General features: G+C 41.7%; 1 protein-coding gene across 1 annotated transcript; it reads right to left on the bottom strand.

Annotated features, from left to right (window-relative positions):
* Window positions 1–287: 287 nt before the first annotated feature.
* LOC129732511 (5-oxoprolinase) lies at window positions 288–21442 on the bottom strand. Its single transcript, XM_055693456.1, has 6 exons — window positions 20681–21442; window positions 2114–4704; window positions 1951–2058; window positions 1212–1890; window positions 986–1150; window positions 288–384 (listed from the first exon to the last, which is right to left on the bottom strand). Exons 1-5 carry the CDS (start codon window positions 21035–21037, stop codon window positions 995–997), a joined length of 3891 nt encoding a protein of 1296 aa, XP_055549431.1. The 5' UTR covers window positions 21038–21442; the 3' UTR covers window positions 288–384; window positions 986–994.
* Window positions 21443–22571: the final 1129 nt, after the last annotated feature.

Genomic DNA, 22571 nt, shown 5'->3' with positions numbered 1-22571 from the left:
GTTTAATTAAAATTGAAAAGTTAGATTAGACCTTTCCTTTGACGAATTTTTTCTTAGTGTGAATGGCACATAACCTAAAAAAATCGATTTTGATCGGGTGGCTGCATAACATTGAAAGCGAAGCAATCTGCGACCGCGAATCATGTCAACAAGTTTTGCGTCTAACTTTTGAGTTAGTGAATTTGTATTGTGCTTTTGTGATTATGTGTTCTGAACAATTAAATATTCAGCTAAACGAGTGCGAGAAATGGTTTTTGTTGTTTTTGTTTCCAGAAGTAAACAGCACACAAGTTTACAAGTTTTATTGTTCATGAAGATAGCACAAATACAGTATTCTAGTATCTAATTGATAAATGTCGCTTCGGTCCCTTAACAAGAAGTTCCCTGAAAACGGATAAAAAGCATTAAATTTCACACAAGCTTGCATAAAAGAACTCAGGGTAGGATACACCGAACAGAACAGACAAGTGAGGAACAATCAGTCGGTATAGTAGAGCAGCTATATTTAACTATCATATAACCCGTACAACATTCGGTTCAACCGCGCTACTAAAACTGTTTTAAAGCGTACAATTCAATTGTGCAACAATATAATTGTAATTAATATATTTGATAAAATTCCTACTGTTTCAAATCTTTTATCACCTTGGAACACTATTTGTTACAATTTGTGCTGTTGTTCTTCGATCAAGTGATTGGCAAATTCAGAACGATAGACATTTCGTCGAAAGGTACATATCTTCTAAAGCTACAATTGTAGAATGTAAAACGTTTGATTTAGAATTTAAAACCCTAATGTTAAGTTCTATCCTGAGTCGAGTATACAATATACGATATGAACGATTATCAGGGACGCTTTATAACACTTCACCTAAATCTTTAGTTTTTGGCACTCAACAACTGTTTGGTCCTATTTAAACATTACAACAACAATAATAATCAATACAACAATCAAAACTAAGTAGAAGTTGAAATTGAAACCTACGTCGTGCCATCAAACGGACTCCTGGGCAAGCCGGTACTCGAACACGCTACCGCGTTCCACGAACGCCTTCGAAGGATCGTCATCGACCAGATCAAGCACTGGGAATGCATTCGAAGTGGACCGGCCGTAACCACCGCCTCCCGGAGTTTTCATTGAAAATATGTCCTGCAATGGTAGCGGTTATTCACTAAGCAATATAAACTCTACTGCTGAGAATCTAACTTACTCCAGTGTCCACAGAAACGGCTGTTTTGCAGCCCAAATTAATAGCACGATCTTTCTTCAAAAGCAAGTTGAGTCCGGGTTTAGCTGGACCCCCACCGGCTAGTCCATATGGCACCAAAGTTCGCCTCTCCGTCAGCACCGACAAAGTCATTGGTTTGCGAAACAGCAACTCCCGCTGGACCCCTTCACCTCCCTTGTACAGTCCAACCCCACCAGACTGGTCATCACGTAATGAAAACTTTTTCAAAATAATCGGATAACGTAGCTCGAGTATCTCCGGATCTGTAATCCTGGTGTTGGTCATATGGGTATGAACACCTCCCGTTCCGTGCCAGCCTGGTCCAGCTCCACTGCCTCCGGCGACAGTTTCATAATATCCCCAACGTTCGTCTCCTATCGTGATGTTATTCATGCAGCCCTGCGAAGCTGCACACGTTCCAAAAGCTTTAAAAACCGTGTCCACAATACGCTGCGAAGTGAGTACATTGCCACCAACTACAGCAGCATCATCGGACGGATCAAGGATGGAATTATTCGGTATGATTACCCGGATAGGTGCCAAGCAGCCCTGGTTCAGGGGCACATCGTGCCCAACCATGCAGCGCAGACAGTAGATCAGTGCGGATAGAGTGATGGCACGAGGTGCGTTGCAGTTTCCGTACACCTCCGGACCGGAACCGCTATTTTCAATAACAAAAAATCAACTTAAATTATGCTAAAATAATAAAGCAGATCTTTACCTAAAATCACAAACGGCGGAACCTTCCTTATCGTCGATCGAAACCTGCAAACATATCGGGGAACCATCGTCCATTTGTTCCGTTGCTGTTAAAACAGTTGATCCAGTTCTGTGAAAAATATAAATGTTAATCGAAACAAAATCGAAACAACGTAACAACAAACCTGAGCTTCGTTTCTTTGGCAATTTGCTTCAGCATATCTCGGACGGCCAGTTCAGCGTTCTGCTGCATATAACCCATGTAAGCTTGGACAACATTCAGCCCATAACTGTCGATCAGTTCCGCTACCAGCTGAATACCCTTCTGATTGGCGGCAATCTGGGCCTTCAGATCGGATAGATTATCGGACAAATTTCGGGTGCCGGCTGCCCCGGGTGCACTAGTCGGAGTGCTGAGACGATCGATAATTTCCGCCTCCTGAAAGACTCCTCCGTCCACCAGCATAAACGACTTGAAAGCGGCTCCCTCTTGGGAGAGCGATTTCGAGTGCGGCGGCATTGAACCCGGTGTAATTCCTCCAATATCTGCGTGGTGACCGCGGGAAGCCACGAAAAATACCGGCTTAGGCACCTCTGGATAAAATACCGGTGTTATAACCGTTAGATCGGGAAGGTGAGAGCCACCGGCTTGCGGGTGATTTGAAAGCAAAACATCGCCTGGTTTCAGTGTATCTCCGCGAACTTTAATTTGATACTGGACAGTTTCCTGCATTGCACCAAGATGCACCGGAATGTGAGGAGCGTTGCTCACCAATCCACCATCGGGACCGAATAAGGCACAGGAGAAATCCAATCGCTCCTTGATGTTAGTGGAAATAGCCGTTCGCTGCAAGACACGGCCCATTTGTTCTGCGATGCTCATGAAGCGATGGTTGAAAATACTCAACTGCACCGCATCCAGTCGATCGTCAATTCGTTTGTTACAGCTTCCGGAACCAACTTCAATGATCAGATCCCCTCTGGCCGTTACCAGTGCACGGCAGTCCGGCTCGATAACAATAGTGGAAAGTTTATCAATCAATATTGCTGGCCCTTGAACGACGTGTCCATAGCGTAATTTTGAACAATCGAACACCGGAGTTACTAGCTGCCCTTCTTCAAAGAAGGCAGTCGTAGTCTTTTCCGGGTAGATTGGTCCATCCGCTTCGGGAACACATGACTCCTCAAACACTGACGAACGTCCCGAACCACGAACTCGAATATCATCGACAAGTATTTTCCGGTTTTCCAACACAAACCCGAACTCACTTCTATAACGGTTATAAAACGTTTTCTCAAAATCTCCGTACGTGTAGATGTAGTTATCCTGATTAGCAATGACCTTATCAGGGGAACACATCAGCGCACAATCGGTACCTTCATAGCGCAGATGAAGATACGGCTCCAAAACGATTGCTTCATCAGAAAATCCTTGCCCTGCGAGATGATCCGTGCAAGACTGACACAAATCATCCAACTTCTTTTTGATAATCAAACGATTCTCTTCACTCAGCACAATTCCAGCAGGTTCCTGAACCTCGTAAACCACATCCGCTAAAGCCATTCCATAGGCGGAAAGAATTCCAGCATATTTATGCACCAGCACTCTACTCATTCCAAGTTCTTTAGCAATACTGCAAGCATGCTGTCCACCGGCACCGCCGAAACAAGCCAACACATGTTTGGAAGTATCCAGACCGCGGGCCTGTGTCAATGCTCTAATAGGCCGACACATGGCCTCATTCGCAACACGTACAAAACCCATTGCTATTTCCTGCACCGTTAGAGGCCGTTCCCGTTCTCCAGATTCCAGCAAGTGATGATTTATCTCCGCCTGCAGCACGGCGAAAGATTCCTTAGTTGCGACATAATCCAACGCTTCCGTCTCACTGGGACCAAAAATCTTCGGGAAATATTCCGGTAGAAGACGCCCAAGTATCAAATTCGCATCCGTCACCGTCAATGGCCCACCTTTCTTGTAGCAAGCTGGACCTGGATGAGCACCAGCCGACTCGGGTCCTACCACGAACAAACCAGAACGGAAAAACAGACGCGATCCACCACCAGCAGCAACCGTGTTAATGTCCAATTGCGGAGCTTGAATCGTAACGCCAGCCGTTGTAGATTCAATCACATGATCATACGTTCCAGCAAACCTGGAAACATCCGTGGAAGTCCCACCCATATCAAATCCAATCAACGGTTGAGCATCGGAATCTCTGGAACCAGTTACAGCATATCCAACCACTCCACCAGCGGGTCCACTCAAAATCGCTCTCGCCCCCCGAAAGTGCTCCATCCTAGTTAGACCACCATCACTTTGCATAAACAAAACATCCACTCCCCGCAGTTCGTCCTTGAAACCGGCCTTGAATCCAGCAAGATAGCGCTCAACATGCGGTGTAAGATACGCCTCAGCACAGGCGGTAAATCCGCGCGCTACCAGTCGACACATCGGCATCGCCTTATGCGACAGGGTCACGTGCCGAAAGCCAATCTCCGCCGCGATCGTCCCAATCCGTAGTTCGTGATCCGGACAGGCATAACTGTGGGCCAACACTACGGCCAGCGAGGTTATACCTTTACCGTGCACCTCTTGCAGTTTGTCACGCACCGACGCCTCATCGATGGGGGCCATTTCCAGATAGCAAGCTCCGGAGGCTCCCGGCAGTTCGGGCCAGCTGTGTTCGAGCTGACAGATGTCGCGTTGAGCCGGCACCAGGCGGCAGTCGATTTCGATCACCTCCCGGTACAGGTTGGACGGTTTTTGGATGTTCTGCAAAAGAAAAACGGTACGATATATCTTTTTTTATTTCTACCTTTGAAGGTTAACAGGAAATTGCAGCTTTACTGCGTCTTTCAGAGAACACTACTATTTTTGAAAAGCTGCAATTCGGCTTATATGTGAGAGTGAAAAACGGTTTTTATAAAAAAGGTGACATTTTCCCACACGAATTTTTGAGTACATAGTTAAAATAAAACTAATCCTGATAGTATGCTTCTTTGTGCTTGATTTGTCCTTAATTTTATTGAATTAAATGCAGTATTCTAGTCTAAAATTTATTTCGAAAGACGACTCTGTTTGTAAGTGTTCTAAAGTTATTGATAGTTTCTATCATAACAGAAGGCATCAACAAACAATTCTGAGTTCTTAATATAAAAATTGAAAAGTAGATTTTTGTCTATAAATCAGAGCACTAGGCATCGCACAGAAAAGGGTCTTGTGATGCAGTTGGTGGAACTCTTAAAAAAAGGTAAGTAAAGCAAGCCTCACTCAAGATATTAAGAGATTTATTAAGAGTTTAGTATTGAGGACAGTTCAAGCAAATCGAGGACTCTCGGATAACGACAACGCCAAAAAACACAGCTCTGACCAAGGTACCTTTCGGAGATTCCGCATGCGAAAAGGTTATCGTAATTTTCGTGTCTGATAGCAACCAAACAGGATGCTGACGCGAAATCTGATGGCCAAAAGTACTCGAAAGTTTGTCAATAAGGTTTTGACGAAGTACGAAGAAAGTGTTCTCTGTCGTACGATGAAACGTACGTAACGTACGTACGTGAACTCAGGTTTAAAATTCTACAAGGCCATTGCCAGAAAATGTGTCGGTTCAGGTCCGTGAGTGAACGGTTCAGAGCCACTCTTGCAAAAGAACCGTTTCGCCCACAAGCGAGGAGGCTTCCCAACTTGCTCGCTCAGGCAACAACAAATATGTTAGAATATCTTGGCATCCTGAGCCCGTTTTCGTTCGCAGCACGCAATCGCTTCACAGTTCACCCACTGGAGTACATCTAGTTTTCACATCCGCACCGCTCACTGTGCTGTCAACGGAACGCACGTCACAAAACATAATGGGAACCCCTGAGTACCTCGATACCCTCGCACGGTGCTCCCGCAGACCGTTATTATAAAAAAATTCACCAAAGAATCTGAGTACACCATTCGATTCGTTATGACGTCCGAATCTCTGGTCAAAATTTCAAAATCATCGTACGGTACATTTTTGAGTACATTTTTGATTTTTGAGTCTTTTGAAGGTCATAAAGTACATAAAACCGACGAAATATCTATTGTAAAGCACGTTTTTCAACCACTATTTTATGAAATAACTACCAACATAGTTTCTACACATTCGAAGTATTATATTTCAAGACATTAACAATTGGTGAAAAGATTTATTTGGAAATCCTACAGTGCACAGTGGTCTAAACTAGACAAATCGTGATCGTTTTGGATTTGACTGTGAAAAACTGGTTTTATCTACTTAATGTCTTCAGCAAAATTGTTTCATAGAACAAGGCCTTACTTTTGGCGTTTTCGGTTTTTCAAACTGTTCAGTTAGGTAAAAATAATATTTTTTCTAATCTTCGATATACCAAATTGCTTCCTTCAGCAAAGTTTTGGAAAATTTTAGAAAGAAAGAAAAACAATTGTTGAATACTGCGATGTCCTATTTGTACGTTGGACACGACTTAATAGAGTTTTTTGTGGAACACCTTAAAATCAGTTTTTTGTCTATAATTTTGTCTGTAGCATCATGGATTTATGCCTGGCAGATCAGCTGACACAAATCGCTGGAGTTCACATCTCTGTGTTTCGATGAAATTTCCTGAGATAATTAAGTCGATGCAATCCATACCAATTTGAAGGCTGCTCTTGAACGTATTGACCACGACATAGTTCTCAAAAAGTTCAAACAACATGGATTTTCTGCTCGCTTCTGTGGCTGGTTGGAGTCTTACCTAAAATAAAACATAACCAGCCAAAGTTAGCGGATTACTTGTCCAGGAGTGCAACAACTACTCCGGTGTGCTTCAAGGCAGCAATCTCGGCCCAATTCTGTTTATTTTATTCTCTAACGAAACTAAGAACCTATTCACTGGAAGTTACAAGCTCGTGAGAAGTTTGGCTGATTGCGACACTCCACAGTCTAGTCTGGACCAATTTGCTGCGTAGTGTAATATCAACCGAATGACCCGTAGCGTTGAAAAGTGTGTAATTACCTCGTTTTATCAATGATCGAGCAGCGAAGTCTAACCCACTATATCCACACGATCGCTGGACATTCGTTGGAGCGTGTTGGAACCGTGAAAGATTTTTGTGTGCTATCTTTTTCATTTAAAACCGCTAAGGAGTTCACGACCCGCTATGCCTTCGATCTTTTTATTTTGTGTTTGTACGATCCAACTTGGAGTCTTCAGCCATCATTAGGTCACCGTATCACGCAACTTGGATACAAAGAATTGAAAGCCTTCAACGGAAGTTCTTTTGGTACGTCCTCAGGAATCTAAGGTGACTCAATCCGTTCGATCTGCTTCCATATGCAGTTCATTGGATTACTACGTTGGAGAAAAGACGAAAGGTTTCGTTGCTGCCAAAGTACTTCCATCTGAGACAAATTGCAATCCATTGTTGGAGCAGCGTCAGTGCCTAATCTGGGCATCTGAGATCCAGAACCGGGTTCCTGCGTCGCATTGTAATAAAAACGGATTAACTTCAAAGCTCACCTTTACACTCGATGACTGCGATATTTAACCAATAGTTTCATTTAATTGAATTTGAAGAGAAAGATAAATTGTTGCAGCAGAGCTGTTCCTAGTAATTTAAAAATAATTTTTTTTTACAATCTTGATTACGATACATTGCTTAGAATTAAGAATATGCTATTTTTTATACGAGAGCAACGATACAAACATGCGCGGAACAGGCAGAACTCGGTCTGTTCGGGAATACTCCCAACGCTACAACTCTTTCAATAACATCACAAAATGAGCCAATAAATTCAATATCACAGAACGAGACACACCGCTGTAAAAGGAAGCCGATCAATCCGAATCGGATACTGCAGGGCAGACGGTGTAAGAACCAATGACCGAAGAAATGCTACCGATAAACCCATCGATCGCCGGAGAAATGCAACCGATCGCTACGGAGAATCGATCACCGGAGAGATGCCACAAGGCCTATGAAAAGACACCATCTTTTTATGGCCGAAAAATAACAAGCAACATTATGAAACCACGGTGGGTTCGAAATAGAAATAACAAATAACCGCCGACCGCTGCCAGAAAACATCGTACGGCCCAGTAGCGCACCAGTTTCCTTCCAATCGCCGGATAGCATGGGCGATGGAACCGCATGCTAATTTATTCGTTTCGTTTTCGTGCGGGACACCAATCAATACATGGACGAGAAGGGGGTGGGGGGGGGGGTGTGGTTTGGGTTTGAGACTTTTCTTCGAAATGATAAAAAATTACACGTGCATAGTATAGGGTGGCAATGACTTAACTTGTATGGGAAAAATTTAACGATTGGATTTCGTTTTACAGTAAGGTTCAAATGTTTCGTATTCTTGAACAATGTTATCATACAAAAGTTCAGCTCAATTGGACTTCGAAAAGTTATGCCTCAAAGCGGTCCAAGTTTTCCTATTTTGACTGATGAAGCTAATGGAATGTTCATTTCGATATCGAACTGGAACTGGGACGGTTGTCGGTATCGAATTTAAACGTCAAGGTCTGATGTTATCTAAAAAATCGACTTTCTGGGTTTTTTTAGCTGGTGGTGACATCTGGTGGTTCCACTTTTTTGAAACCGCGGGACTTCGCAAAGGCGTGCAGTTCACTTTAGATGAACGGGGGACATTTCGCGGGACGTTTTTCTATGCGGGACATTTTGTTAAAACGCGGGACGTTTGGTCACTTTGATCTAAGTTAATAATTGTAACAGTTAAGATAATAAAATTATAAAATTAAGCAAATAGTTTCTGTTATATGTTGAATAAACCAGTGTTATTTCAAATATCTTAAAATAACAATATAGTTCACTCTCGAATTTCCCATATATTCCCGTGAAGACAGACAGGGAACACCCCCTCTTGTGGTGAAAAAGGTAACTAAACTCATTGCACAGTGGTACAGTAAGGCAATTTAGACGGACATAGGCTTTTCGTTGCGATTTTGGTTTGCGGTTTAAAGCCATAGTTTTTGTAAAAAGTTGTTTCTTATACATAGTCCTCTATTCATGTGCGAATGAAAATTAGGGTGGTCCTAAAATCAACGAAATAAAACATTCTTTGGCAAACTTGTAGACCAACAAATTCTAAGTAACTTTGTAAAAAAACTTTTTTGTAGACATGAAATTTGGTTTCCAAAAACAGTCTTTTCGCTCTATTTTTTCAATTCAAATTTAAAAACAAAGTTTTCTTCGGTAACTTTAATCAAAAATACGCCAATTTTGACGAAAAAACATTGTCGATATATTGTACAGATGAAGAGTTTTCACTATTTCTATTTTAAAAATAGGCCCTTTTGATATATTGATGTCTCCGTTTAGGGCAAACAAAAATAATATTTTTTGGTATCATTTGATAGAACAAATATTGTATAAATATTGTAAAGAAATACCGAAAGTTGCTTAAAATTAGTTGATCTACAACTGTGCCGATGAATGTATACATTTATTTATGCAAATAAAAAGTTAGTTTTTTCATTTAGTCGATTTCAGAACCACCCTAATTTTCATTTGCACATAAAAGTAGACTAAATATAAGAAACAAGTTCTTAAAAAAAAAATTTACTCTAAAACCACGAAATCGCATCGAAAAACTCGTGTCCGCCTACATTGCCTTACTGTATCACTGTGCATTGTTGTTGAATTTCTGTGAGCGTGTGACATTCTCACACACGAAACTGAATTTACTCAATTTTAGATTTAGTTGACTCAATTTCATACTTTCACAGAAAAAAATATGTTGCAGATTTCGTGCGTATATTGTTTGTATGTAAAACTAACGCCATTCCGGGAGTTGAGTATTGATAATATAATAGATGTAGCTTATCGAGGCACGAAGAAGAAATATTCAAATAATCAGGCCACGACGTGTAAATGGTAAACTAATCCCAAGTTGCTATATACGTGGTTCCCTGTGTAACTTCACTAGCTCAGATCCATCACGGGAAGCAACTACGAAATGTGCGGCCGTCAAGCTCAAGCTCAATAATCAGGCCACGATGTGTACAATTAAATGAATATTTCAATTACCTCGTGAAAAAGATAAAAGGAGAAACCGCACAATGGTTGTCAATAGTCGTATATGGTGGTTGTGCAACTTTTAGCTTAGATAACACTTGAATGTTCTATCAATTTAACAATTTATGTATGGATACATATCATGTTGTAATAGGTTTGAAAGCTTTATTAAATTATATATAAAAGATATTCAACAAAACAAACATAATTAGTGATAACAACTGTTATGCAAAAACTATTATTTAATGTTTAGTTTTCTTCGTTTTGAAAGTATTTTTTGTTTTTTTTTTATCCCTCCGAATTTTTTGCTCTCGAGTTCTAATCTTCATATTCATCACTTGCAGCTTTGCTTTAACCAGCATATTTATGTATTTACTAGCTGACCCGGCAAACTTCGTCCCGCCTATTTTTGTGTTTAATTCAATAATTTTCAACATTCCAAATTCATTGATTTCTTGCAATTTGTTTATATCGTTTGAAATTATTGGTTTTATCGGAATGACAACATCCTCGACTTTTGCCTTTAGTACATCACCTCTATTCCGAAAACACTCATGTTAGGTGGTATTCAGTTATTTTCGTTGTTTTCCAGAAACTGAAAGTGGTCATCTTCGAATTCATTATGGTGTCCAGGGTCAATGCTTGGCTTCTATACATTATTGCGATTGCGGAAATATTCATATGCAGTAGTATTCGGCTGTTTCCCAGAAGTTGCCATCTTACAATTCAAAATGGTGTCTGAGGTCAATTTTCAGCTCCATGCATCATTCTGGTTAAAGAAACACTCATATTGGGTGGTATTTGGTCCCTTTAGGTTATTTTTTTTGGAGACAATTTCTGGCCCCTGAGCGTCATTCTGGTTTAAGAAACACCAATGATAGGTGTTATTTAGTCATTTTCGGCTGTTCTACAGAAACCGGAAGTCACCATCTTAGAATTCAAAATGTTGTCTGTGGTCGATTCTAGCTCCTGTGTATCATTCTGGTATCGAAACATCTCATATTGGATGGAAATCGGCCGGTTGAAGAAATGCCCATATTGGGTGTTATTTGGTTATTTTCAGCAGTTTCCCATTTACCGGAAGTCGTCATTTTACAATTCATAATGTTATCTGAGGTCGATTCGTAGCTTCAGTGCATCATAACAATCCCGGAAATACCCATAATGAGTGTTATTTGGTCTTTTGCCACTGTTGTTTAGGAACCGGAAGTCGCCATATTGGATTTCAAAATGAAATGGCATTTGGAGACAATTTCTGGCCTCTGAGCATCATTCTGGTTGGAGAAACACCCATATTTGGTTGTTTTTGGGTCATTTTCGGCAGTTTTCCAGTCACCAAAAGTCGCCATTTTACTACTCAAAATGTTGTCTGAGGTCGATTTGTGGTTTCAGTGCATCATCACGATTTCGGAAATACCCATATTGGATGGTATTTGGTCATATCTCGCTGTTTCTCAGAAACCGGAAGTCGCCATCTTGGATTTCAAAATGGTATTCAGAGACAATTTCTGGCCTCTGAGCGTCATTCTAGTTAAAGAAACATCCATATTGGTGGTATTTGGTCATTTTCCTCTTTTTTCCAATCACTGGAAGTCGCCATCTTAATCAATTCAAAATTTTGTCTGATTTTTCAAAAACCGGAAGTCGCAATCTTGGATTTCAAACTGGCATTTCGAGACAATTTCTGGCCTCTGAGCGTCATTCTAGTTAAAAAAAAAAACCATATTAGGTGGTATTTGGTCATTTTCGGCAGTTTCCCAGTCACCGGAAGTCGACATTTTACAACTCAAAATATTGTCGGAGGTCGACAAACGTACAAACCGTGGAACACCACCCATGGATTGCCTTATGCATAGGCGAACTTTATTATTATAAAATATTCCGCCGAGTCCACTTCACAATAAAATGTGAATTTTTTTCAGTGTACCCATTAGGGTAATATTATTGTCAAAAGTTGCTCTATTTCGCATGTCGTGTAGAACAAAATCAGAAGTGGCGCACCTAGCGGTCGAAAAGGTGACTAACGCTTCTGTCATTTTCAATTTGTCTTCATAATTTCACGAAAGTGAACTATATTGGTATTTGATATATTTGGTTATTTATTAGTGCAAAATGTGTTAGTTGGTTGAATAGATAGGGGCATCTGGATCCGTTCAAGCCTCATTCTGCTGGGAGTAGCAGAACTCCTTCGATGCCGGGGTTTGAATTTCCAACTTACAACGAGCTATCGAAATTTGGAGGTAACCGGTCCCAGCCTCCAACACAGTCCTTTGAAGAAAAAAAGTAGGAGGTTGTATCCAAGACACGACCGCATAACTGACGTAGAACTACGCACACTATTAACAAATGCATTGTTGTAGGTGTTTCATTAATGAGTCAAAGTCTACTAATGCTTGCTTTGTGCTGCCTCAACAGTGGGGTAATGAAGACACTGAAAACACGAGCTGTAAAAGCTGTTTCACATTCTGTAAATTAGACGGCTGCTACAGATTTAAATTGCTACTATCCAGCACAGATTGCTCGCTTGAATTGTCAAAAAATTATTAACCTTCAAACATTTGTTTATTTGCCTTGAGAAAAGCATTTTGCTGCTCAAATTTGGATTTGCTGATGGCATGCTGCCTTCATGCTGCCTCAGTAGTGGGGCAATAACGGCAGTCTGACGACACACGCTGAGAAGCGAGAAGAACCGCGCTGCTCCTGAGATATGGTGACCAACCACAGGGCAAGTGCTTAATTTGAAGGCAGCCACAAGCGCGACCCGCTGCTATGGTCTGTTACTGCAACTGCTGAGTGCCGATATCTGCTGCTACTGCTGTCAACGTTGTGGACGGTCCATCCAGTTCATCTTCCGACTAATGAATGAAGCTAGTTTTCCCAGAAACTCATTTATAGCCGAAGGGTGCTACGTAATAGGCCACGCCCTTCTGTTCAGTTGTCTAATTCTCTAATATTCTATAGACGAATTATTCCACAATTCGCATTCGATATTTGTTTCCAGCGAATAAACACCGATGGTACTCTAACACACAGCGTTGCCAGGTCATTTTTTCAAAAATCTGGAAAAGGCAAAATAAAAATCTGGAAAAAATCTGGCAGTCATTCCGTGGAGTGAAAGGTTAATTTTTCGAATAAAAGTCTTGGGGTACGCAAAATGGGGGGGAAAGCTCATCAACTCTTCCGGCCCGCCTCTAAGCATGATGCTATGAGGAGCCAGGTGGTCTCCCACCGATTACCTGTCGATCTTTCACAAGTGAAAGTCGTCTGCAATAATTATCTCATATTAAAATATATTCCGCCCATTTTATCACAATGTTGCGAAAAGGTGAGAGGAATAGAGATAAGGAAGGCAATGGGTACTGGACCAAGTCCCCCCCGGCTGGCGCTACAAAGATGAGCGTGAGTGTGTGGTTGGGTTGTCAACCGGGACATCCGGAGGGCGAGACCGTACGACATGTCATACTCAACAGTTTCCAATATAACCTTTTTAATTTTTAACTTTACTAAACCTTTCACATATTTTCTAAGTTAGTAGCTAGAAGCGAAACAATAATAGCTAACAGAGATGAAACGAAATGGAAACACAAATGGTTAATGTGCGAGAAGGAACGCTGGTGGTCTGCACAATCCCTGGCGATGGAAACTGCCTGTTCTCATCGCTAGCACACCAAATATGGCAATCACTCCCGGCAACAGAGCTCAACAACTTTCACGCCCGCAGTCTCCGAGCACTAGTTGTAGAATATTATCGCTCGAAGGCAGGGGAACTCGAAGAGCAACTGACGGCACAAGCCCAAGTGATATTTCCAGAACTACACGGCACCATGTGAGCAGCCCAACTTATCGAACACTACATGCGCAACCTCGCAACACCTGGATTCTGGGGCGGAGAAGAGAGTATCAGAGCGGTGGCTGCCATTTTCGAGTATAACATTAGAGTGTACTCAGAAAACGCAAGCATGACAACAATAGGAGAACCCGGAGTGCGAAACCAACAAGACCTGAGCATAGTTCACAGATCCAACGAATACGGTGCTTACAATCATTGCGACAGCGTAATAAGATTGATTGAAAACGACGAACCTCCGAGAGTCAAACGTCGCCATAACCCAACACCCGGTTTTTCACCTCCTACGCAGAACCCTTTTCCAATCCACCATCTACTAACCGAACGCCGAAGGCCAGCAGCAACAGACACACACGAAGTGACACAACATAGTGACATTCAGAGCACAACAGCATGTGCAGTTGATGTGTCGGAAACCATCACGATAGCGACTTGGAACGTCTCCGGATGCTCTCAAGAAAGCGACAGGGAGCTAGTTGATCAGACTCTGCGTGATAACAGATTTGCGATAGCAAATTTACAGGGAACGCGATTAGCGACCTGCACAATTAGAACCACATCGTACCTGTGGTAATGTCAACAAGCCAGGCAACAACAACAGAATGGGCGGAGGAACAGCTATCGCGATTCAACGAGATTTGGTGCCAAGATACAAATTCCAACGGATATCTGACAACTCATGCGCCATATTTCTACCAATTTTTGGTGAACAACTTATAATAATCTCTGTTTACGCGAGATCGTCAAGAGGACAAGCTGACCCCGAATACAGTGTAATACACGAATTCCTCCGATCGTGACCTGCTACCAGCTGAACGACCAAATGTCGGAAAACTCTTGTATCATCCCTGGAGTAACGCGAACGGGGATGGACTCTCCAGGCCTACAACTATAAACTTTGCAGTTCGTTTGGGCCATGTCATAGTGTCCTGCGCACATGGAGTCGAGGCACAAACCAATCACAGATCGATCATGTGGTTATGCCAATCATACCTCGTTTCCAGCGGCCAAAGTGCAAAGCGGTGGAAGGAACAGCAGGGTTCTCTGACCACCGCATGCTGCTACTGACGGTACGTCATCGTCAACCGAATGCAAGAACGGAAATCCCCCGTGCCACAGAAAGCGAATTCAACGTTAACACCAAGGATGGAAGGGCCGGAAAAATTGGACAACCGAACTACCGAGTCTCTCTTCTGACAACCGATCCTGCAGCAGAAGAACGCTACTCTAAAGTACTTACCAGGAAATTATATATCCAAAATAACGGCACTGTAGGCAGCACAAACCAGCTTATCGAGTCTACCATAACCGCCATATTAGACACTGCGTCAACCACGCTGAATGGATCCACGTCCCCATCAACTCCCAGAAGAAGGAAATGCGGTCGCGACATTGAAAAGGCTCAACGTTAGCTGCTAGCGAACAGAAACGATGCAGAACTCAAAAGAAAGTACCGAGATGCACGAAAAAGGAAAAGCAAAGCGTACGAAAACCACCAGGAAGAGAAAGTTAAGTTATTCTTCGAAAACATAGAAAACTTTCCAGTTTTAGAAAGACTCCGTTTAACATTTCGTTACTTAAAACGTCATCGCCGCAAAATCACGCAAGGTGCATCAACGTATATCCCAATCCAAAGGTAGGAGGAGAAACTACAATCCAGCGCAAGTCAAGCGGAAGTGGTATTGCTTCCAGAGCCGACTCCACCCCCAATTAACTCAGGCCCAACGTGGCATGACGTAGAACGCCTCAGCTTAACCCTACGTAACGGCACAGCTACGGGTGTGGACGCGGTACGCCCGGAGTTACTGAGATATGGGCCCGAAAGTCTACATCGACGCATCCATGAAATTTTGAAGCAAATATGGCAACAAAATGAAGTGCCTCCTCGGCTATTAGAGACTGTCCAAATACCTATTCCCAAAAACCCTCGACCCAAAAACGCAGACGAGTATAGACGCATCACCCTCTGTTCCGTTATTTATAAGATATACGCCAGATTCCTGCTGGAACAGCTTGAAATATATCTTGGAGACGTTGACAACTACCAGTTTGCGTAACACAACAACAGGAGCGCCGAGGACCAAATATTCATCGTACGCCAAATGCTGAACGAGCGATGGCGCAAAGGTAGAACCACGTATATCGTTTCGCTGGACCTACGGCAAGCATTCGATACCATCGATCTACGCGTGGTGCCAGAGACATTATCGAGGTTGGGCGTGCCCCCATACTTGATAAACAGAATCGTATCCGCATGTCTCACCGAACGTACCTCACTCCAGTGGTTCGGGCAAAGAACTGAAACACAATAAAGTAACAGGAATAAAGCAAGGATGCCCACTGTCACCAAAATTATTTGTGTACCTTCTTGACCAAGCACTCCAACGACTATAACAACTGATGCCGGAATTACAACTAGGCCAGACGCAGCGAATAAAATTACCATGCCTGCGAGTGTACGCAGACGATATATTATTAATCGTTACAGACCCTGCACAGATTCCAAGACTACTCAACCTCATCGGCCCTTGCCTGAAGGAGTTTGGACTAGAACTCAATGTCACCAAAACTGAAGTTTTGATCCGGGACCCATCACGAACGCAAAACCTTGACGCTCCAAGAAGTGAACGTTTTGGAAACTTTGAGCTGCGAGTGGTATCCAAGCTGAGATATTTAGGAGCATATATCACCAGCTCACTAAACAGACGGGAAACAGTATCCAATCGGGCTCTAGAAGCGCTTCGAGCGTACCAAGCTGTAGCGGGCTTCGTGAAAACCTGCCGACTCAGATGGGAAACATCACTCCGGATTTACCATGCAGTGATAAGTCCAATTGTGCTGTACGCTTTGAGACTAACAAAGCACAATCGAGATCGGCTACGCGACATGGAACAAAAGATCGTACTTGGTCTATATTCAGCTTCGAGACACAGCGCCGAACGCCCTATGGAATTGGACGGCTTCTCTACTAGGCTCACCTGCTTAGAATGGGGGAAAGCGAGATACTGAAGCTGACTGAAGATTATAAAATCCCTGGACCTCAAAAACGAGGACGCCCTTGTCACAACTGGAAAACCTGTCTGAAACACGATATAGAGTGCACCGATCTTTCGGAAAGCTATCTCAGGGAGCTGGCTGAGGAAAGAGGAAGGTTTAGAGCTTTCGCAGACAGAATGAAAACGAGAATCGAAGAAGAACAAATGGAAGGAGACTACGATTCCGATTTCGTCAGCTTTCCTGATGAAGAAGACTCATACGGCAACTTCGAAGGTTATGATGACGCGAGCGACTCAGAATGACACCTACTTCCTGCATCAGACAATCCAAACAAAGTGAGTAAAATGTCTCTCTTGCAAACTCCATGATGTCCATATATGAAAAAAAAACTCCATGATGAACAACATAAGCATAAGAAGTAAGTTGAAATATATAAATGAACCTAGCAATCTATATAAATATATATACATGAATCATATATTTATATGATTGATAACATAATAAATTATCCAATTTGTCATTCCATTTTAGCAAATTAAATATATCTCTTCTATCCTTTCACTTTCTGCCTTCTCCTATCCTCTAAGTAATGCATCTGAAACTAGCGGGACGGGTTGAAAGCCTGCGCCTACTAGTGGAAGAAACCGGTGCGCTATACGGTCTAGCGCATATCTCAAGTCTCCTGAAAATCTTGAGATAACGGATAGGCTTGTAGGTCCTCACCTAGCATGTAAATGTAGATGGGCGGACGCTTGTCTGCCAGGGTGTGGTCCGATGAATTACAATTACAATTACAAAAGTCTTGGGGTACGCAAAATTTGAGGTGGCAAAATTGCAAAATTTCACGCCAAAATTGAAGTGATGACCTTTTTGCGGAACAGAGAAAATAAAATCTGGATAAAATCTGGATCATCCATGAAAAATCTGGATAATTGGACATCAAAGCTGTCTACCTGGATACATGTTCAAAAATCTGGAAAATCCAGCTAAATCTGAATACCTGGCAACGCTGCTCACACACGCAACGATTTTAACCTGTATCTTATTGCGGTTTGTAACATCAAGCGATTTCGTTTGCTCGCTGTTGCGTGTTGCATCATGTTGCAACTTGGCAGCTGGGAGACGACGAAATTCTGTTAATGCTGATTGATTGAATCGACTTCATATTAGCTCTGCATATTCGAATTAACTGCCTTTGTGAATGCGTTCTAACAGGGCAGTTTGTTATTAAAAATCGGTTATGTTGATCGCAGCCTTTGTGCTGTCCCAACAGTGGGGGGTATCAACTAAATAAACAACAACAGAATTTGATTGCTAGGATCCCGCGAAGAATGTTTGCTTGTATTGATGCTAGGAAATTATCACCCTTCAATTACTTGTTTATTTGCCTTGAAAAAAGGCATTTTGCTGTTTAAAATCGGTTGCTGATCGCAACCTTTGTGCCCCAACAGTGGAGGAGTTAAGATACACGGACAACATGCACTGTGGAAGCTATTTCACCTTCTGTAAATTAGACGGCCGCGACAGATGTAACTGCTAGAATCCGCACAGAATGCTTGCTTACGTTGTCAAAAATTATTAACTTTCAATGACTTGTTTATTTGCCTTGAAAAAAGGCATTTTGCTGTTCAAAATTGGATTTGTAATGACGATCTTAATGTTGCCCCAACAGTGGGGGAATAATGGCAGTCTGGCGAGGCACGCTGAGAAGAACCGCGCTGCTACTGAGACGTGGTGATCAACCACAGGGCTAGTGCTGCTGCTAAGAAAGGACGACTACTGTTGACAACTTGTCGCTGTCCAGAACAATTATGAGCGGCTTCGACTGAAACAGGCTCTTATATAGGCCGAATAGCATGTTTTCAATTGCAAGGTATATGATTCTGTCGACCGTGCTTGGGAAGCAATCATATAACGATCAATCAGAGCACGTAATTTTAACAAGGCTTGACAATTATCAATAGTACAATAGTTTGCATAATCAATCAACAATTTTCTACATTTGGGTGGATGCGTGTATAATTTTCCAAACAATTGCTGCAAAAATGAAGGAAATCGGTTGAAAACAAACCGATTTATAAGCTATTAAAAAGGGACATATTTCGTCCCCTTTTCGGTAATAGTTTTCTTATTTGCATCCCTATGTGGTAGGCTAAAGAAAAACGTAGTTCTACGTCAAAACGTCAACAGGAGTAACGGCCTGATGGAATCGCGAAGCGATGGAATACCTGTACTACGTTAGCGACACCTGCAAGTTCGGCTACGTACCACAAATCGATATGTGGCGTGACCTGGAAGGAAACCGCCTGGCTAGCGAGTGTGAGGTGACCGGAAGGTGAAAACAGTACTTCGACGAGCATAACGGTGGTGAAGCACTAGCGAGCACTGCACTGGGTGATTGCCAGGATTTTTGAGGATGAGACGTTACCGGTGGAATGAATGGTAGGAATTGAGTTCCATCTACAAGAAAAGCGATAGGCTGAATTGTAGCAACTGTCGTGCAATAACGCTGCTAAACGCCACCGACAAGGTACTCTCCCAACTTCTACACCGCCGCCTATCACCTATAATAAATGGGAAGCCCACGACACCACGGATCAGATCTTTCCATTGCGGCAAGTACTCCAGAAGTGCTGTGAGTTAATCTATTTATCGACTTCAAAGCAGCGTATGACACAATCGAATGAAATCAGCTATGGCAAATAAAATAAATAAAAATACGCATTATGGCCAAGAATCGCGCTTACTTTACACTGCGGAAAACACTTCGATCGAACAAGATTCGCCGCTTCACAATGTTGACCATCTACGACACTTATTAGACCGGTAGTCCTCTACGGCACAAAACATGAACCCTGCTCATAAGGAACTAACGTGCCCTTGGGGTTTTCGAACGAAAGGTGCTGCGTACGATCTACGGTGGATGCAGTTGGAAGATGGGACATGGAGACGAATTATGAACCACGAGTTGCATCATCATTGTGAACACAAACTAATTTACTAAAATTATATTAAACTCAAATGTTCATTGTATTTAAAAAACCGTAAGCTGGCGGAAGCGGATATTTCCAATGTTTTTCAGATAAATGTGCCTTAATTGTTGAACTTGTTGTTTTGAAAAAAAAAAAAATCGAAAACAAAATAACCCATACTTCGAAAACCATGATCCAAGATCAAATTTCCACAACTTTCTCTAAACAATTTTTTTTTTCGAATATATCATGTTCCCGAAAGCCAAAATTCGAATATTTTTCTATTTCATTGAAAAAGTTTGTCTCATTTTCGCATGTTCCACAATGTTTTGTTTTGTTGAGAACTTTTTAACATTCAATATCCGGGTCCCACAAGTTTTAAAAATAACGGGCCGAAAAAATACATTTTATGAAAGCGGAAGTTTTCATGCTCTGTTATTCGACTACCTATTTGTTCAAAAGAATAAAAAGTTTTTGAATAAAACAGGGTATCTTTGTAAGAAATTTAACTATGCAAAGTTATTTAAACTTGAACTGATGACAAAATACGAAATACGTAAATTAAAAATAATCTGTAGTTCAAATTTAGTTCCATCAAGCCCTGTGGAGACCTGGTTAGAAACTGAACTGGATGATTTTTGTATTAAAACCAACTGCAATGAAATGTGCGACTACAAAAACAAGGCTTAGAATTTAAAGTTTGTTTGTGTCGTACAATAGAAAATAAATCTGTACTCCAGCATCCATGAGATAACGATTTCATTATACAACCAAAACACTCTAACGTGGGAATAAACAGGCACACCTACATCATCTCTTAATAAAATGTATATTGTATATCATTTTATCTGTTGACAATGTTATCGCAGTTAATTAAGCTTCCAGAAAAGTACTGCACACTTACCAACTGAAAGATGCTCGGTCTCGCCTGGTTTCCAATTTGCAGCAGATCCCGGAAGCCTCGGTTCACAACCAGCGCAACCGGATCGCCAGCCCGTTCCAGCAGCGCATTGGTGGCAACCGTGGTGCCCATCCGAACCCAACCAATACACTCGGTATCGATCAATCCTCGCTCTGTTCGAGAACGTCCCGTTTCCTGCTCCAGTATCCGGCGAATTCCCTCGGTCGGTGCATCCGGATAGTTAGCTGGATCTTCCGAGAGCAGTTTTAGCGTACGAATAGCCCCGTCCGGAGTTATGCAGAGGACATCGGTGAAAGTTCCTCCGCGGTCAATCGCGAAGTTATACTTGCCACTGGTCATGCTGCTCGTCTACTGGGGAATCTTTCCTCAACGGAATTCGAAAAACAACTGGCGGTCGCCGCTTCGGAGCCGGTAACAATCCCGTCCAGAGCCAATGAGATGATACTTTTTGTCTTTTGCTTTTATCACCAGAAACAGCAAAATGATGATTTTGGAATAAAAATGATACACGAATTCCGGTAGAAACGAGCAAACTTTTCACCCTAATTGTAGTTGGATAATGTATTTTCTTTGCACAAGCAGACTTTGTAATGAATGAAACTTTGATGTGCTGCTGCTGCTGCTGCTACTACTGTGCCTTAGTGGACATCTGCCAGCAATGAATGAGAAAAATAAAGTACTTAAACGCGCCGCAAGCTGCCGAATCGACCGAACGGAACGAGAACGTAAACGTAAATAATACGCGAAAACAGCTGATCGGTCGATGCAGAGTTGCCAATAAAACTTTTGATTTAACTGGAAAAAGGCTGAAGAAAAACTGAAGCTGAAATTAAAAAAAAAGCAAAAAAAAGATTGTGAGTGTGCTTTTCTGTTATGGGGAATGAATCCAATGACATTTTTTATGATGCAACTTAAGAGATAACTCTTTGCAAAAAATTACTCATTTTAATCAGAACTGTTTTGTTTCGGGCTTACATTTTGTTAAAATTTTAGACTGAAAAACTTCCTCTAACAGCAGCGCAATTTAAAATTACGCAATCAATCTATCTCAAAATTAAGAAAATAGAGCAACATTTTCTTCTGTTAACTCAGTGAAGTTTAAATTTCAATTATTTCTGACTTCGCTATCTTTTGGTATCTGATTCTTCTAGTAATTTTTCAACTGCTACGCAACAGAAAATAAACAGAAATTTTTTTCATGGTCTGTCACCATGTCATGCAGTCTTTAATTTGACCGTGTTTCGTGCAAGAAGATAGCATACTGAGAATGCTGTTAAGAATTGTCAAAATAATTTATCAATCTACAATATTTACGTTTTAAAAATATATTCGAAAATCAATCGGAGCTTCAGTGAATAAAAAACTGGATAAAACTGGCAAATATCTGAAAAAACTGGAAGATTTTGGGAATAACCTGTTTGACTGGATCACTTGAAAAAACTGGAGGAATCCAGTTTAAACTGGAACATTGGCAACCCTGGGTCGATGCATCAAATGCGCAAACTGACAGCACACTGAAAATAAAGTGCTTGCTGATTCGATATGTTTTGTTCTTTAGATTTACTTGCAACTTGTATGCAATTTAGTCTATTCTATTTTTCATAAAAAAAGCTTACGATTTCTTCGTCTGCTTCCATTCGCATTTCTGTATAAGATGAATTATTTAAACTGCGACTTGATTTTGACATATATCACGCTCCCGACTTCATAGAAAGTTGCGATTTTCATCAAAGTAATAGCACAGAATAATAGTTAGGCCTTTACTTATCCCGCGATTTTTACTTCTTAGAAAGTTGCAACTAATGCAATTTATCTTTACTTCGTGAGTATTGCTGAACGATGGATGACTTCGCTATCCACATGACCACAAAAC

The sequence above is a fragment of the Wyeomyia smithii genome, chromosome 3 (assembly GCF_029784165.1).
Source record: "Wyeomyia smithii strain HCP4-BCI-WySm-NY-G18 chromosome 3, ASM2978416v1, whole genome shotgun sequence".
In the NCBI taxonomy this organism is placed as follows: domain Eukaryota; kingdom Metazoa; phylum Arthropoda; class Insecta; order Diptera; family Culicidae; genus Wyeomyia; species Wyeomyia smithii.
Note: the sequence above shows the minus strand (reverse complement) of the source record. Positions and strands in the feature narration are given on the sequence as shown.

Bases quoted from the DNA above. Each gene is read 5' to 3' on its own strand.
- LOC129732511 (XM_055693456.1), bottom strand. From the start codon at position 21,037: ATGACCAGTGGCAAGTATAACTTCGCGATTGACCGCGGAGGAACTTTC. The intron at 1,891-1,950 runs GTAAAGATCTGC...TATTGAAAATAG, and splicing joins TCCGCCGTTTGTGATTTTAG to CGGTTCCGGTCCGGAGGTGT. The intron at 1,151-1,211 runs GTAAGTTAGATT...CTACCATTGCAG, and splicing joins CCGTTTCTGTGGACACTGGA to GACATATTTTCAATGAAAAC.